The sequence below is a fragment of the Oncorhynchus tshawytscha genome, linkage group LG21 (assembly GCF_018296145.1).
Source record: "Oncorhynchus tshawytscha isolate Ot180627B linkage group LG21, Otsh_v2.0, whole genome shotgun sequence".
NCBI lineage: Eukaryota > Metazoa > Chordata > Actinopteri > Salmoniformes > Salmonidae > Oncorhynchus > Oncorhynchus tshawytscha.
In genome coordinates, this window is record NC_056449.1 from 10,820,169 (window position 1) to 10,838,960 (window position 18,792).

General features: G+C 42.5%; 1 protein-coding gene across 1 annotated transcript; it reads right to left on the minus strand.

Annotated features, from left to right (window-relative positions):
- Positions 1-907: 907 nt before the first annotated feature.
- LOC112220914 (cationic amino acid transporter 3) lies at positions 908-16,419 on the minus strand. The gene is made up of 12 exons (XM_024382885.1): positions 16,278-16,419; positions 4,768-5,186; positions 4,186-4,347; positions 3,799-3,970; positions 3,434-3,552; positions 3,122-3,344; positions 2,645-2,784; positions 2,435-2,537; positions 2,123-2,358; positions 1,706-1,872; positions 1,335-1,443; positions 908-1,052 (listed from the first exon to the last, which is right to left on the minus strand). Exons 2-12 carry the CDS (start codon positions 5,132-5,134, stop codon positions 910-912), a joined length of 1,941 nt encoding a protein of 646 aa, XP_024238653.1. The 5' UTR covers positions 5,135-5,186; positions 16,278-16,419; the 3' UTR covers positions 908-909.
- Between the last annotated feature and the right edge of the window lie 2,373 nt (positions 16,420-18,792).

Consider the following 18,792-nt stretch of genomic DNA (forward strand, 5'->3'; position numbering starts at 1 on the left):
CAGTATCCTCTGAACAGTTGATGTTGAGATGTGTCTGTAACCTGAACTCTTAAGCATTTATTTGGGCTGCAGTTTCTGAGGCTGGTAACTCTAATGACCTTATCCTCTGCACCGGAGGTAACTCTGGGTCTTCCTTTCCTGTGGCGATCCTCATGAGAGCCAGTTTCATCATTGCGCTTGATGTTTTTTGCGACTGCAGTTGAAGAAACTTTCAAAGTTCTTGACATTTTCCGGATTGACTGACCTTCATGTCTTAAAGTAACGATGGACCATCGTTTCATTTTGCTTCTTTTAGCTGTTCTTGACATAATATGGACTTGGTCTTTAACTAAATAGGGCTATATTCTGTATACCACCCCTACCTTGTCATAACACAAGTGATTGGCTTAAACACATTAAGAAGGAAAGAAATTCCACAAATTAACTTTTAACAAGGCACACCTGTTAATTGAAATGCATTCCAGGTGAATACCTCATGAAGCTAGTTGAGAAAATGCCATAGGTGTGCAAAGCTGTCATCAATGCAAAGGGTGGTGACTTTGATGAATCTCAAATATAAAATATATTTTGACTTAACACTTTTTTGCTTACTACATGATTCCATGTGTGCTTTCCATTGGTGTGATGTATTCACTATTATTCTACTATGTAGAAAATAATACAAATAAAGAAAAACCCTTGAATGAGTAGATGTCCAAACTTTTGACTGATACTGTATATCCAAAATCCATTTAGCATGTGAGGGTCTCTCTACATTATAGGAATGACCAAATATCAACAAAGGAGAAGACAGTCGGTTGTAGCACAATGCCCCGACAGTTGAAAATTAACGCGATGAGACCGTGCACCTGTTTGTCTTGCGTGTTATGTTGTTGGGGCGTACACCATCTACTCCACCACTATTCTCCTCTAAGGTGTCATCCCTTCCACCTCACTGTCATCCTCTGCCAGGTAGATGGGACTCTTTGATCGGAGGACTGTCTCAAATTTACCACGGTTGGGTGTGGCCTCTGAGCTGTTCTTAATCCCATAACCAAAGTAGATGAGAAAACCTAGGAGAAAGAGAAGGAAGAAAAATGGATTTAAACAGTGAAACTGCAGCATGTCAAAGGTGAACCTCACTGAGACACTGTACTTGTGCCCCCGCACCTCTCGGATTCAGAGGGGCTGGGTTAAATGCGGAAGACACATTTCCGTTGAATGCTTTCATTCAATTGTACAACTGACTATGTATCCCCCTTTCCTTTCCTTGAGTAACACAACATTGAGTAATAATACAGATCGGCACAAGAGCAAGAGGCAAAGCAAAAATAAGGGGTGGGGATCTCACTAACCAATAGTCATCCACACTGCAAAGCGACACCATGTTGGCCCATCCAGCTGCATCATGAGGTAAATGTTGACAAAGATACTGACCAATGGCAGCACTGGGAGCAGGGGTACCTGAGGGGATTCACATTTTTTTGTTTTGTTTCTACATTAACCACAATTAGCAAACACTGGACATAATCAAGACTAACATGTACAACATCTAATGTTAATTTGCTTTTTTTAAGCTAAGAGCTGATGATTCAATGAAACAAGTACAGACAGACAGTGGTTTCTAGGAGAACGCAGAAACCTACAGTAAATAGGAAATGGTTTCTCAGGATGAATGAAACAACAAACGTGAACTGAGTCATGTGATTGACAACTCCCATCATACTTTAAAGGTGAGTGCCTGTCTGCTCGGGGGCTGTCTCCAGATGATTGCCACACACAGGAAGGCGAAGAAGGCCAGTATGGCACATATGGTGACCCACAGGGGGTGGCCACTCACCACCTCTGCCCCCCACACAGCCAGCACTACGCACAGCAGGGTGAATACCACAGCTACAGAGAAAAAGAGAGATTGTGAACTTCAGCATGTATAGTGGAATCTCAATTATACTTTACAGTTCTTGGTCATACATAATGCAAATGAGAGAATGCATTGAAATTATCAGACAGCTGCTTCCATTTGTAACCAGTAGGCCAAACTTATCAAAAAAAGTTTCACTTAAATATGTGGAGCTATTCTGGTACACCCAAAACAGCTTTAAACATCATCAACACTTCACCCTGACAAAAGGGGGAGACTCACAGATGACAGCGGTAGTGATGTACACGATAAGTCCGGAGGTCTTGGTGGGGACGTCACAGCTGGGCACCAGCAGCATCTTGAGGGTGAACCTCTCCCTGAGGGGCCTGGTCTCCCCCTCACCCTCCTGGTCAAACTCGTCTCCACTGTCCCCCTCCGCCATGGTTGCCCTCCGCAGACCCACCAGCTCCACCAGCTTCTCACTGGCACCGCTGAGGCCCAGGGTACCCGGCTGGTACCTGAGAACAAATACACATAAAGAGTCAACCCTACGTTGACTGAGAACTCTTTTTAGCCAAGATCCTCTGCACTAACCTGAGGATAAGCACACACACTGCCACTAGTGTGTATGCCAGGAGAGTTCCTATTGACATCAGGTCTACCAGGGCTGCCAGATCAAACAGGAATGCCATCAGGGCTGCAGAGAGAAAGAATCCATTTCAATTCTAAGAAACATAGAGTAGCTGCTAAACAGTTGACAGAAAACTAAGTGTTGGTGCACAGTAAAGCAAGGGCTAAGCTTACCTGCTACAATACCCGACACGATGGTGGCTAACAGGGGGGTCTTGGTTTTTATGTTCATCTTTGAGAGGAAGCGGAAGAGCAGGCCATCCTCAGCCATGGCATAGATTACACGGGGCATGGGGAACATTGAGCCCAGTAAACTGGACAGAGAAAAGACAGAGGGACTCAGACACAGGCAAAGTCATCACCATCACACAGAGGTCAGCCATGTCTCTGGACAGTCCACAAACACTGACTGGCCATCAACATTTAACACAAGAAACCAAAAAAGTTTGGTTCATATATTCCACATCATAATTGGTTATTTGCAGGCAATAACGAACAACAAAAAGGAACAGCATATGATAAGAAACATCTGTTCAGACACAAAAATAAATGAACTAAAAATAGCCTGCCATCTGGGTGCCTTTCTACCTTTGCCAAAAGTGCACACAAGGCCATGAGAAGTCTCTATGGGAAACTGTCTGTGCCAGTCACCTGGTGGAGAGGGCACAGAGGGAGCCCACAGCCACGATGTAGCGGGCAGGGTCCCAGTGCACATAACTGAAGGCCTCTGGCAGTGGGCTCTCTCTGTTCAGCAGGTAGTAGGGCATCATAAGGGTGAGAGCCGCAGACACCCCGAAGTAGGCAAAGAAACAGATGAGCAGAGAAGCCACGATACCGATGGGGATGGAACGCATAGGATTCTTGGCCTCTTCACCTGTGTAGATAGAGATGGTTTAAATTTGACAGTCATCAAACACAGAAAAAAAATACTCTGGTGTCAAGAGACAAGAAGAAATGGCCTACTTGTTGTTGCGATGCAGTCGAACCCCACAAAGGCATAGAAGCAGGTTGCTGCCCCAGACAGGACTCCACTGAAGCCAAATGGAGCAAAACCCCCGGTGCCAAACTTCTCTTTAATTATCCTGGACAAAGAAAGAGAACTTGAAAATACAGAAAAAATGCCCAAGAGAAAGAGTAATCGTTTCATATTTAGTCTTCAAGAAGAGAACTGCTACCCCTGATGGCTGCAAAAGCTTTGATCTATTTTTGCAAACAGACATTCGTACCCTCTCAATTACTGCATAGGGCTTATTTTAAAACACCACCATTCCTGCCTAATAAAGTACTCTTTCTGAGCTACCCTGCCCATCTTGTCTTTGGTGACTCACTCTGGATCAGTGATGTTGGTTGTGTTGACAAAGTCCTCCACAGTGAGGTTCCAGTTGGTACGGTCTCCCTTCACCAGGCCTGAGATGATGACGAAGCCCAGCACCACCAGGTTGACCCCCGTGAAGATCTTGTTCACCAGGGCCGACTCGCTAACGCCAAACGCCAGCAGGCCTGTGTGGGTGTTAGCAAAGTGTCAGAGCCACAGATGTGGGCAGCGACCAAGCGCGGCCAATCATAATGCTGCACTGAATGGGCACTCTGCCCTTGCTCTAGGGCAGCAATGAAGAGGCAGCCATAGAAACCTCTCTTTAGTAGCTGTAGTTTTGCTGAGGTGTATAATGCTTTCAAATGTGTTCTGAGTTATGTTAATGAGATGTGAGCCACACCAGTGAGCAGCAAGATCAGGATGAAGGCGAAGAGGTCTGGGTATTCAGCAAGAATCTTCCCAGGGACCTTGATGGACATGGAGGCTCTGAAGAAGTCTGAGATCTTCTGTTCAACCAGGTTGTCAAAGGTGGAGCTCCAGGCCCGAGCAACACTGGCTGTGCCTGAAAGAGGGGGAGAGACGTACAATGAGAGGGTGGAGTCATACATTCAAGGGCACTTCTGTCATGAGGCAATCCTTCTGAAGGACCAGGCACTTGCTCTGTCTGTAAAACCTCTTCAGCTCACGTCCTCGTCAGAATCTTAATCATTCAGTCTAATTATTCAGCTACTCATAATTGCTGATGATCTCAAATGACTGGCTGGGTATAGCAGTAATATCACTGCAGTTTAAGCAGCTTGGAGTTGTGTGCAGTCACATAGATTTATGTTATCCTTGAACCTCATATCCTGCTTTTACCTTTAAAAACATGTTTCTTGTAACTTTACACAAAAAAAAAAAAACATTTCCTGACCATTTTTTAAAATCACTTAGGTTCTTAATGTCAAAATCACTCGTTTTTACTAACCCACTTCTGACTTACCTATGACATAGGAGAGGATGAGATTCCAGCCAGTGATGAAGGCCCAGATTTCCCCCACAGTCACATAGCTGTACATGTAGGCTGAACCAGTCTTGGGCACACGAGCACCAAATTCAGCATAACACAGACCAGCAAGGACGGAGGAGAGCGCTGCGATGAGGAAGCAGAGCACGATGGCTGGTCCGGCCTTCTCCCTGGCCACCTCTCCAGCCAGCACATAGACGCCGGCCCCCAGAGTGGCACCCACCCCCAGGGCAATAAGGTCCAGCGTGGTCAGGCAGCGGGCGAAGTGGCTCTCTTCCTGGTTACAGTCCAGCGCCCGTCGCCGGAGCAGCATCTTACCGAAGGACGCTAGCTTTTCAGCCATGATAGGACAGGTCACCAAATCAAGAGGAGATGGAGGATCTTCTTACAGCCAACTGAGGAAGAGGACAATCTACTGTCAAATGAGAGCGGAGAGTGGTTTGGAGGGACAAGTCCAGACACCACAATCATTATTTTGTAAATCGACTACTTTCTCAGAAGCGAGGTATCATATAATCAAATGGGGAGTGAAATGTCAGTCAGAAAAACGCTTCTTCACACATGTAGAGTAGATGCCAAAACTGTATCATAATTCTCTGAAGGGTCATTCTGTTTGAATTCAGTCACTTTTTGACCACATGCCTTTAGATTTGAACAAAACTTTCTAAACATATTTGCCCATGGTAGAAGTGGTCAAAAAGTGACTGTGGACATGAATGCCAAAACATTTAGAAGACAGATGTGCTCAAAGTTGACCAATTTTGCATAACACACCCTCCCATAAGACACCCATGTCTTCATCACTGGATAAGATAAACAGTTGAGTTTGATCACTAAAAAGCTTACAAACTGGGTTTACACATTTAAAAAAAAAAAAAAAAAAAGTTGTCATTTTTTATTGTAAGGTAGACCCTATTTTACATCATCTGAAGTGTAGGTAAGCACAACATCCCCAATTGCAACATTAGAGATATGCATCCTTCGTCAATCCCCAATCTCTCTGCTGATCTAACACTGACACTACGTTAACAGTGCTGGGCAATCCCACAGTAACAGAATTGCGCCGAGACTCAGATTTTTCACTTAAAATGTATTCCAAACAAAAACCATTGATTTCAAAGTTAAACAAACCATACAACTCCATGTACAATGACTGCTTTTAACAATTTACACAGAACAGTTTCCAGAAACATTTACTGGAAGAACTGTGCAGATGCAAAGTTTGGTAACAACATTTCGGTAAAATATTACTCAGTTATTAAATATCTGCTAAGAATTAAGATTCAAAGATGTCTGCCAACAGAATGGTATGTCAGCTGTCACAAGGCATCTTGACTCTGAAAAAAATATATTTTGGAACTACAGTAAGTGAAGTGGATTTACACCCGGTGACATAATTGCAATTATGGAATTCCATCATGGGTGCCTGATCTGTATTACACAAAAATGCATAATTATGGATATCAATGTCATTCTCTTCATGGTGATGTATCCCAAAGTGGTACACAAAGGTATAAATATCCTCATTTGCATATTTGGATATTATTCTACACACTTGCTATTATTTTAACGAGCTCCACCACCAAACTTGGTTGGACCAGACCGGACCAAACCTGAAGCAATCGTATTTGTCTATGTTTCACAATTTTGGATATTAAAGTACAGCACAGTAGAGTACAGTACTGCACAGAACAGTAGAGTTCAGTCAAGTATAGTTCAGTACATTAGCGTACTAAACTCGTGTACAGCACTCTCCTATACTGTACTGTGCTTTCCAAACTTGTGAAACATAGACGTCTATGATTGGTTCAGATTTGGTCCGGTCCAAACCTGAAACAATTATGGACGTCTATAAAAAATGTAAGAAAAAAATAGTGATTTCGTGATATCTAAATTGTCCCATTGCTGCAACTCCTACGTACTTGGGAGAGGCGAAGGTCGAGCGCCATGCATCTTCCGAGACACGACCCTGCCAAGCCGCACTGCTATCTTAACCCAGAAGCCAGCTGCATCAATGTGTCGGAGGAAACACCATCCAGTTGGCGACCGACATCAGCTTGCAGGCGCCCAGCCCGCCACAAGGAGTCGCTAGAGCACGATGGGACAAGGAAATCCCGGCCGGTCAAACCCTCCTTCTCAGACGACACTGGGCCAACTGTGCCCCGCTTAATGGGTCTCCCGGTCACAGTCGGCTGTGACACAGTCTGGGATCGAACTCGGGTCTGTAGTGACACCTCAAGCACTCCAATGCAGTGCCTTAGACCACTGCGCCACTTGGAGCCCATGGACTTCTATGTTTGGGCCAAATGAAGGCCGTACCAGACGTCTGTGGACGTTGAAATCAAGGTCAGGCTGGACCAGATTCCAACTACTTTTCATCATTCATGGACGTCCGGTGTCAGTTGGTGCTCAGTGGGAGAGGATGCTGATTACAGTAAAATGGGAAGAGAAGGGGCTCATGGGGGGTGGCAGCATAGCCTAGTGGTTAGAGCGTTGGACTAGTAACCGGAAGGTTGCAAGTTCAAACCCCCGAGCTGACAAGGTACAAATCCGTCGTTCTGCCCCTGAACAGGCAGTTAACCCACTGTTCCTAGGCCGTCATTGAAAATAAGAATTTGTTCTTAACTGACTTGCCTAGTTAAATAAAGGTAAAAAAATGGGTAGGTGTCAATAAGAGCTGGGAGAGGTGACATTAATTGGAGAGACTTTTCACACTCTTGCTTTGACCACCAGACTACAGAAAGAAAACTTATTAGATCAACATGACAGTATGCCAGCAGAAGGGAGGACAGTAGCAGGGGACCCAACTGTGGTTTGTGACAACTATGATTTCCCCATTGTAGCCAATTCAATTGCAGAACTTCTGTTACCAATTCACTTAATTCATAAACAAAACTGATATCAGTAAAACACTACAACTAATTGATGTCTACCTTTACTTGTTCTGTGAACATTCATTATCCTTCCTCCTCATGAGGGAGAGATATTAGAAAATATCTCAAAGAGATTGTCCAGTTTTGTATACTTTCTTTGCCAGTAGTTCTTAAAGTTGTGCTCACAAGCCAAAAGTGGTCCCCGAAAATTGCTACTGTCACATATGTGCAGATATGTACACCACGTCATTGCATGTGCATCTTGCTAGTCTTCACTGAAATGGCGAGGGGTTGAAGCTCATTGGCTAGAACTCAAATTGCTAGGGGGCTGGCCCATGTGGGGGACAAATGGTGCAGTACAGCTTCCAGAAAACAAGTTGATTTCAAACTAGGGACTTCGTGGTCAATGTAGGTAATTCTGCTCATAGATTATGCATGTATGAAATACACCGACAAATCCAGCCTAAAGCGGAAGGTTTAAAAAATACTTAGTAGTCGCCAAAGGTCCGGATCATGTCTAATGATGTGGGGTTTTGGTAATGGAATTCCAAGGCACGATTTCTTGAACTTACAGAATGCTGACTTTTTTTCTTATAAACTAAATATTTAAAAAAAGTGTTGATATTAGTTGGCAGGGGTCTTCACTTCAACATTGTTTTTTGGTATATTTCTAACACCTTTTAAGACTTTCTGGTAGATGTTTTCTAAGACCCGTTTTCCATCTGTTTGACAAGAAATCATAGCGTTTGCTTATTCCACATTTTTAGGATGGAAAATGGTTGAAAAATGTATATATGCCTTAATTTCTCAAAAACAGAGACTCTTAGCTTTCATTTGACATGCTCATATGAACTTCAGATGTTGGTGCTCGTAGGTCCTTTTACATGGAATTTACCTGCTTCTAAAAGGCAGTCTGACTGAATCATGTCAGGCAGCCATTTAGGCCCCGATCACTGGCTGGTAGCCGCTCGAGGAAAGAAAGCCCTGCAGTAGTGCATAGTGCTGACCAGTACCCTGACCTTGGCAGAGACCATATAGAATCTGAAAGACTGAAAGGGAGGGAGTCAACAACCCCATTAATGTGCAGCCAGAAAAACAAAAATAGGAGAATGAAGAAAATAAATGAAAAGAGAACAGGGTGAAAGGGGGGAATAGCAGGAATGGTAGCATAGTTGGCAAATAAAGCTTGGGAGAGAGAGGGGAATGGAAAAACATGATGAAAGGCCTCTGACTTGACACACCAGACCGATTAAATTTTTAAGAAGCAGACAGATGATCCTAATACAAAGCTGGGTAAGAAAACTAGAATTGCCCTATCCAACTGTGCCCAAAAAAGGAACTATTCAACAGGAAAAAAATTGCTGTCCAAGCCCACTGTGTGGGCACCATGGTTGGACATAATAAAGCTCTCCTGTCTGGCAATGGGTCCAGGTCGAAGGGTTGATCCTGGCACACACACACCGGAGAGGCCATGCAAGTTTAATCAGGCCAGGTCTGGGCAACACACCTCATCAGGAGGGAGAGAGCGTCCATGTTAACTCTGTTTGGCTGACAGGAGACCATGTCTACAGGGGACACAGGCAACTGCATTTCCTACACCCAGATATCATACCCCTGTGGCCCTTGTTCTTAAATCTAGTGTACACACTATAGGCCAGGGCTATTCAACTGGCGGCCAGCAGGCCAGATCAGGCCTGTATATTAATTTATACCGGCCCTTAGATAAATTCTGAACAAAAGATCTGAAAAAAAATAAATAAATCCCTGCCCAAATCCGACATTCAGTGCCAAAAAGACAAGCACGATGGTGGTCGTCTATAGTGTGGCTTCTAGCGCCTATGTGGCATGTTGATTATTAATTCTTCATACAAACTTCTCTCTAGCGTTTGAACGGTTTAAGCTATGACCACATTCCTGAAAGCTACGACTCTCAGGAACACGCTTGTGCCTTCCATTTCACTATCTGATGCTCGCAAGAAGGGTGTGACAAACATCTGAAGACTGAAGGAAGAATTCTTTGAACCCATTTCTCTCAGACTGGAATGGCATATCTTTGTCTTATTTATTGTGATGCTTAATTAAGCTTGTAATTGGTTACTTTTAATTAAGAAGCTTTTAATGAGTGTTTAAATAAAACAAAAATAATGGTGAGCGAGCATTGCGCCTTTTCCTTTCAATGATGATTAATTGTTTTGGTTGCACCTTAACTGGTGTTGGTTGAGCACACTCCAAAGTGCTATATTGGTGGTAATGCATTGCTTTTTTTAATACAGTTCTTCTGAAGAATAATTGCATGTGCAAAACGTCCGGCCCCCATGCAATTAACCTTTTTACATCTGTCCCCGTAAGAATAAGTTGAATGGCCCTGCTATAGGCGATGAGTTCAACAAACAGGCATCTCAGTCACAAGTTACTACACCCACGGCACTTACAATTTCCTAACAATTTGACCAGTAACATTTCGCTGACTTTAGGCTGATAGAGATACAGTCAAAATGGGATTGCAAGGTCTGCCTGGCTTCATGCTGTCATCTACTCGGCGCAGTAGACCGACATACTAGCCAGGCTAAGTTGGGACAATCCAGACTCTGGAATAACAACTATATCAAGCACAGTTGGCCTTTCTCCTCCATTAAGAGGATAATCAACAGTGTTACATAAGCCTGCTAACCTTCTTAGAGGTGAACAAATAATTTGTCATGATTACGTTTGTGTAGCCTAGCATGACCATGGTGAAATGTGTGGGCTAAACTTCACCACAAAGTCTTTGCAATATGATGTGGGAAATAAATAGCATGTTCTGGTAATTTCTAAGAAGTATTAAAGAATAGAACTGTTTTGGGCCCCCGAGTGGCGCAGCTGTATTTTTATGTTTAACTGTAAAGAGGGCCTCAAGTTAACATTTTGGTCCACCAGCCACTGTATAATAAAACAAATGAGCATGCTTTGTAATGTTCCTAAAGCAATACATGCATTACTAGTAAGAAATAAATGTGGTATATTGTTTCATTTCGTTACATTTTTGGGGGACAAATCTTCACTTGCCCCTTTAACATGCTCCTGAGTGACGCAGCGGTCTAAGGCACCACATCTCAGTGCTAGAGGCATCACTACAGACAACCTGGCTCGAATTAAGACTATCACAACCGGACTTGATTGGGAGTCCCATAGGGCGGCGCACAATAGGTCCAGCGTCGTCCGGGTTTGGCCAGTGTAGGCCGTCATTGTAAATTTGTTTGTTTGTTCTTAACTGACTTGCCTAGTTAAATAAAAGTTATATATTTTTTTTAATTAAACAAAAAAATGACAGGAGGTTACAGTCACAGACAGAACAATGAGACAGATATATAAATGTGAAGCATCGGATTGGCATTTGGTAGTGATGAGTGGAAAGCCCAGTGGCCGGAGAAGATGGAACAAGACAGCAGAATGTCGGCCAAAATCAAATTTTCTCATCAATTAAACATTTGAGTGGACAAAGTTTTGTAGACTTCAAAGTTTTTATTTTATTTTTTATTTTATATTTAGATGGAGTGCAAAATGTAGTTACTGCACACGCGCACTTCAGAGTAGGCATTCCCTAACCGAAATATGCAAATATGTGCTAGAACGCACCAATAGGATCTCGCTAGCTCGTGCTTGGCTCTGCCCACCTCCTTGCTTGTTCCGCCCACTATGACTAATTTGTTCCAATGTAAAGAAAAAAGGACAAGCTCTGGTCTGTCTTGGTTAGGTAATAAAAATCTTTGTTAGTGGTAAGGCGACTCGAGTCATGTTTGTGCTTGTGAGAATGAGTCTGACTAGTAGCCGTGTTGTCTTCTTTTCCCTAGCATTTGAAACTCAAAACATTGTTCACAAGCTGTTTTTCAATGTCAATAGCCAAGAAACACAGTGACAAAGTCTCACTTCAGTAGACTTTTGTTTCGACTAAATTAGACCATTATGCCTGTGCTCAGCACTTCAAAAAATAATCCTTCACTCAGCTCTTCACGTGCACACAGCAGCGCGAGGTGGGATAGGCTATAGTATATAATTCGTAGTTCTTTGACTTTGTGCGTTTACCAGCTATGAAACAACACGGCAGAAATACTCTGAAAACAGCTACTGCAGAATTGATTTAGCTATTAATGTGATCATACTTCGTATTCACAAATGCGAGTGAAATGCTCGCACTGTGGAGCCCTGACCACTCGCCAATGTTTCAGGTGAAATAGTAGACCTCTAACCTGCAAAATTTAAATCCCGACTGTAAACATAGAAGAACTATTGTAAAGCAGAACTTATGACACAGGAAATATGACCTGGGTGCCAGGACATTTCTGAATTCAACAACGCAATACTGTTGTCTTGCCAAACATGACTACAACTAGAACAAGCTGTTCCATGCTCAGAAGTTCTAAATTTCAAGAAAAACAAAGGTTCTACTCCCACTCATTGTTATTGTTTGGAAAAACAACAAAAGGGGAACAATGTGGCCTCCATCAAAGTGAGTGCTCAGGTTTAGTCTGTACAGCTAAATTAAAAAAGGTTCATGATTCAGTTCCAACAATTCAAGGAAACAGGCCTCATTCAGAAGACCTGTCATATCATTTGACAATGGAATGAATCATTGCCAAATTTTGCTAAGGAATGAGACACAGGGCATAATGCTCAATTTGTGGGTGTTTCCATGGTTAATTTGCTTTGGCTTCTCTGAAATGATGACAGTTGATGCACACACAGCATTTGCTATTCATCAGATCCCTGTCTAAGGGCAATCTAATTATGGGCCAAGATGACAGAGCATCAGCCATCTCTTGTAACATAAAGCCCTCTATCTACTACCGCACCCATGTCTCCACACAATAATACAATTTCACCAAAAGGCTGAAAGGAGTACTGGAATGCCATGCTATACTTGGAGGTTATATCTCACAGTATATGACATATTTGATTACACAGCATGTCCTCCAAGAGAGCTGTTTGCCTCGTCACCCACCATTCTCTCAGCCCGGGGGCACTCACAGGTCTTAAGCAGATAATGCACTTGCACAGCCTGTGACTGTCTCCTTGGGTGACACGCCTTCAGGCGGGGTTATTAACTTTCCAGTTACCATAAATTACTGAACACTCAAATGATCCTTGGAACCCTGAAAAAAAGCTAGGTGTGGTAGTTTGATTGTTGATTAAGTTTTTTGGATGAAAAAAAAAAGCCACAGAAATGTGTAACACCTGGAAAAGACAAGCCTCAGCAGGTACTTGAACATAGTTATACAACACCAAACATACATAGACCCAAGCCTTCCACAATAGAAAGTGTCAGTACTCACTTAGCTGATTAAGTAGCAATGGAATATGCACTCTCTTTTATTGAATATATCAGTTAGAGACATTCAGACTGGTCTCATAGACTAGATGTAACATAGAAAACATAAATCTGGGAAACAAATTAGTATGATATGCTATGGTGACATAATTGGTATAAGACAGGTAATGTCAGGAAAAGAGGAAAAGGAGGGTGGTTGGTCGGGGTGGAGATCTCTATGTGAACATCTAGCAACCCAAAGGTTGCATGTTTGAATCTCATCACAGACAACTTAGGCATTTTAGATACTTTGCAACTATAATGAACTAAAATAACACTGCTCAAAAAAATAGGAAGCAACACTGATTGACAATAAATTTCACATGCTGTTATGCAAATGGTATAGACAACAGGTGGAAATTATAGGCAATTAGCAAGACACCACCAATTAAGGAGTGGTTCTGCAGGTGGTGACCTCAGTTCCTATGCTTCCTGGCTGATGTTTTGGTCTACAACCCACACAAGTGGCTCAGGTAGTGCAGCTCATCCAGGATGACACATCAATGCGAGCTGTGGCAAGAAGGTTTGCGGTGTCTGTCAGCGTAGTGTCCAGAGCATGGAGGCGCTACCAGGAGACAGGCCAGTACATCAGGAGACGTGGAGGAGGCCGTAGGAGGGCAACAACCCAGCAGCAGGACCGCTACCTCCGCCGTTGTGCAAGGAGGAGCACTGCCAGAGCCCTGCAAAATGATCCCCAGCAAACGGTCAGAAACAGACTCCATGAGGGTGGTATGAGGGCCCGACGTCCACAGGTGGGGGTTGTGCTTACAGCCCAACACCGTGCAGGATGTTTGGCATTTGCCAGAGAACACCAAGATTGGCAAATTCGTCACTGGTGCCCTGTGCGCTTCACAGATGAAAGCAGGTTCACACTGAGCACATGACAGACGTGACAGAGTCTGGAGATGCCGTGGAGAACGTTCTGCTGCCTGCAACATCCTCCAGCATGACCGGTTTGGCGGTGGGTCAGTCATGGTGTGGGGTAGCATTTCTTTGGGGGCCGCACAGCCCTCCATGTGCTCGCCAGAGGTAGCCTGATTGCCATTAGGTACCGAGATGAGATCCTCAGACCCCTTGTGAGACCATATGCTGGTGCGTTTGGCCCTGGGTTCCTCCTAATGCAAGACAATGCTAGACCTCATGTGGCTGGAGTGTGTCAGCAGTTCCTGCAAGAGGAAGGCATTGATGCTATGGACTGGCCCGCCCGTTCCCCAGACCTGAATCCAATTGAGCACACCTGGGACATCATGTCTCACTCCATCCACCAACGCCACGTTGCACCACAGACTGTCCAGGAGTTGGCGGATGCTTTAGTCCAGGTCTGGGAAGAGATCTCTCAAGAGACCAGCCGCCACTTCATCAGGAGCATGCCCAGGCGTTGTAGGGAGGTCATACAGGCACGTGGAGGCAACACACACTACTGAGCCTCCCTTTGACTTGTTTTAAGGACATTACATCAAAGTTGGATCAGCCTGTAGTGTGGTTTTCCACTTTAATTTTGAGTGTGACTCCAAATCCAGACCTCCATGGGTTGATAAATTTGAATTCCATTGATAATTTTTGTGTGATTTTGTTGTCAGCACATTCAACTATGTAAAGAAAAAAGTATTTAATAAGAATATTTAATTCATTCAGATCTAGGAAGTGTTATTTTAGTGTTCCCTGTATTTTTTTGAGCAGTGTATAAAAACAACATGCAACAATTTAAGTTTACGGAGTTACAATTCATGTAAGGAAATAAGTAAATTTAAATAAATTATTTAGGCCCTAATCTATGGATTTCACATGACTGGGCACAGGTGCACCCACTGGGGAGCCAGGCCTAGCCAATCAGAAGAAAAAAAAAAATTCTGCACCAAAGGGCTTTATTACATACAGAATCCCCCCCCCCCAGACGATCCCTCAGGTGATGAAGCCGGATGTGGCCCTGGGCTGGCGTAGTTACACGTAGTCTGCGGTTGTGAGGCCAGTTGGACGCACAGCCAAATTCTCTAAAATGATGTTGGGGGCTTATGATAGAGAAATTACCATTCAATTCACTGGCAACAGCTCTGGTGGACATTCCTGCAGCAAGCATGCAAATTGCACACTCCTTCAAAACCATGCTGTTTAATGAGCTTTTTGATATGATACACCTGTCAGGTGGATGGATTTTCTTGATAAAGGAGAAATGCTTACTTACAGGGATGCAAACAAATTTGTGCACAAAATTTGAGAGAAATAAGCCTTCTGTGCACATGGAAAATTTCAGGGATTTTTTTTCAGCTCATGAAACATGGGACAAACACTTTACATGTTGCACTTGTATTTTTGTTCAGCATGTTAACCATTTAACCCAAAGTAACCCCTAGCCTAGCTAACGTTAGCTAGCATTAGCTATAGGTGGCTAACGTCAATGTTTTCCACAACAAAATGGAATTCGCAACATATGATAGATTTAGCAAGTGCATAACATATGGTACGAATTTGAATTCGTAAAATATCATACAAAATGGATGATTGACATCCACAAATCAATATACTATATTAAATGTGTACCACATGTATATACAGAATAATACGATATGCTATGAGACCAGGTTGCATTAACTAGCCAGCTAAAATTATTAATACATTTAAAAGGGAGAGCTGCAGGCTTGCACACAACAGTCCGTGTTGGACAAGGAAGAAAAATAAACACCAACCGGATTACAAGAGTACATTGACAACGTTAGATCAAATAGAGAAGGAATGTTCGACAGGAATTTAGGTTTACATTATTAGGTTTAGATTATCGACACGCTCATGGTTTACATTATTACTAAACTCGTTTACGTTTGGCGAGGTTGGTAAACTAGCTACCTGATTTACAGCTAGATTCATTAGACGGTCCATTCACGTGCCAGTAAAAATACCTAACGTTAGCAGTCAAGCCCTATGGTTGAGGGAGACTTGCTAAAACCAAAGAACCGACAGCTGAATTGTCTGAAAAGCTAGCTAGATCCAAACACCCCAGCATGTCTGCCAGACTACGCTAGATAGCTACAAAGAGTCTCGTTAATTCATGCTGGGCATCGCGAAAATGTTGTCCAGCTGACCAACTAGTACTGCCACATTCGATTCAGGTGTTGTTTTTCACTATAAATCGCCATACATTGAATTACGTTGAGTTAATTAATTCCTATCGATGAGCACTCGCTTTGGTTCAGACTCTTTCTTGGAACACATCGCTAGCAAATACAATCTTCATTCGATGTCTTTAGTATAACAAACATTAGTTAGCTACATACCTGAGGAATTGATCGGCCCCAAAATAAATTGCGATCAGCAAGATGAAAACTATCTGTCTTCTGATTGAACTTTACAGTCCGAAAAAAAGGTGTGACTTGTCGGTCTAAAAACTTGATACAACACACGCTAATGTACCGTACCAGTCAAAAGTTTGGACACACCTACTGAGTCAATATTTTTTCTATTTTCTACATAGTAGAATAATAGTGAAGACATCAACACTATGAAATAACACATATGGAATCACTGAACCAAATAAAGTGTTAAACAAATCAAAATATAATTTTAGATTCTTCAAAGTAGCCACCCTTTGCCTTTGACAGCTTTGCACACTTGGCATTCTCTCAACCAGCTTCACCTGGAATGCTTTTCCAATATTCTTGAAGGAGTTCCCACATATGCTGAGCACTTGTTATTTTCCTCCACCCTGCGGTCCAACTCATCCCAAACCATCTCAATTGGGTTGAGGTCAGGTGACTGTGGAGGCCAGGTCATCTGATGCAGCATTCAATCACTCTCCTGCTTGGTCAAATAACCTTTACACAGCCTGGAGGTTGGTTTTGGGTCATAGTCCTGTTGAAAAACAAATGATTGTCCCACTAAGTGCAAACCAGATTGGTTGGCGTATTGCTACAGAATGCTATGGTAGCCATGCTGGTTAAGTGTGCATTGTATTCTAAATAAATCACAAACAGTGCCACCAGCAAAGCACCATCACACCTCCTCCATGCTTCACGGTGGGAACCACACATCTGGAGAACATTCGTTCACCTACTCTGCATCTCACAAAGACACGGCAGTTGGAACAAAAAATCTCAAATTTAGACTCATCCACCAGTCTAATGTCCATTGCTTGTGTTTCTTGGCCCAAGCAAGTCTTCTTATTATATGTCCTTTCATAGTGGTTTCTTTGCAGGATTCGCATAGTCTCTGAACAGTTCATGTTGAGATGTGTTTGTTACTTTAACTCTGTTACTTTAACCCATTTATTTGGGTTGAACATTTCTGAGGCTGGTAACTCTAATGAACTTATCCTCTGCAACAGAGGTAACTCTGGGTCTTCCTTTCCTGTGGCGGTCCTCATGAGAGCCAGTTTCATCATAGCACTTGATGGTTTTTGCGACTGTACTTGAAGAAACCTTCAAAGTTCTTTAAATATTCCAAATTGACTGACCTTCATGTCTTGAAGTAATGATGGACTTTCCTTTCACTTAGCTTATTTGAGCTGTTCTTGCCATAATATGGACTTGGTCTTTTACAAAATAGGGCTATCTTTTGTATACCACCCGTACATTGTCACAACACTACTGACTGGCTCAAACGCATTAAGAAGGAAAGAAATTCTACAAATTAACTTTTAACAAGGCACACCTGCTAATTAAAATGCATTCCAGGTGACTACCTCATGAAGCTGGATGAGAGAATACCAAGAGTGTGCAAAGCTGTCATCAAGGCATAGGGTAGCTTCTTTGAAGAATCTGAAATATATATTTTATTTGTTTAACACTTTTTTGGTTATTCCATGTGTGTTATTTCATTGTTTTGATGTATTCACTATTATTCTACAATGAAGAAAATAGTTTTTAAAAAAAGAAGAAAAACCCTTGAATGAGTAGGTGTGTCCAAACTTTTGACTGGTACTGGTATCGTCCGGATACTGTTGTGTTGTTCAGAGGAGCTAGCCAACAACACAGCTAACACAATCACTTCAAATTGAAGCTGAAAAGAATGCAAACTAGCTGCACTTCGTTTCGATTGACCTGTTTTCTATTGATAGGTTTTTGTATGTATCCATAAAATGAAGATGATTCATGATTGTGACTGGCAGAGAAAAGCTGCCTACCTGTCTTCATTACTATGGGACAGCTGGAGATTGAATTTGAATATTGAAACAACGTTGCAAATGTCAGAGACTGACAGTAAGGTTTATACAAATCAGCGCTGTTGAAAACAAATTGTTAGTCTAAAAGAAATGTGAGATAATGTCTAGATGCTTTTTATAGTGGATATAAAGTTTATAAATTGCCTGGCTGGGCTGATGAGACAGTGGATTGGCACAGTGAGATGGAACAGAGTAAATAGGCATTTTAATGTCATAGATTTAGCTGGTGGTAACTTGTGGAATAGACACTGGCTGGAATGCGATTTTAACCAATCAGCATTCAGGACTAGACCCACCCGTTGTATAATTTCAAATAATGTGCAGTCGATTCTCTCAATTCCGTAAAAAAACATGGTGAACATTACTTGAATGTATCTTTAACAAATGGGATATCTGTCTTTTTTATCTCCTACATTGTAATAGTAATAGATATTAATATTCCAAATATTGTATTAATCTTGAATGCTATTACACCAGGTATGTCTCTTTTCTAGCCCAATATTAAATACATTTTTTTCATGAATAAAGACATTCCATAGTGACAGCATGCAAGATAAGTCATTGTACAATGCCTGTACCTGCTTGCAGCATGTGTCCCACCACATCTGAAGCTACATCTATAATCAGTACAA

Excerpts from the sequence above, each read along its gene's own strand:
- LOC112220914 (XM_024382885.1), bottom strand. The coding sequence starts at position 5,134 with ATGGCTGAAAAGCTAGCGTCCTTCGGTAAGATGCTGCTCCGGCGACGG. Across the intron at positions 2,785-3,121 it reads CTCTGTGCCCTCTCCACCAG|TTTACTGGGCTCAATGTTCC; the intron begins GTGACTGGCACA and ends TTCTCTGTCCAG. Across the intron at positions 1,444-1,705 it reads GACAGGCACTCACCTTTAAA|GTACCCCTGCTCCCAGTGCT; the intron begins GTATGATGGGAG and ends GAATCCCCTCAG.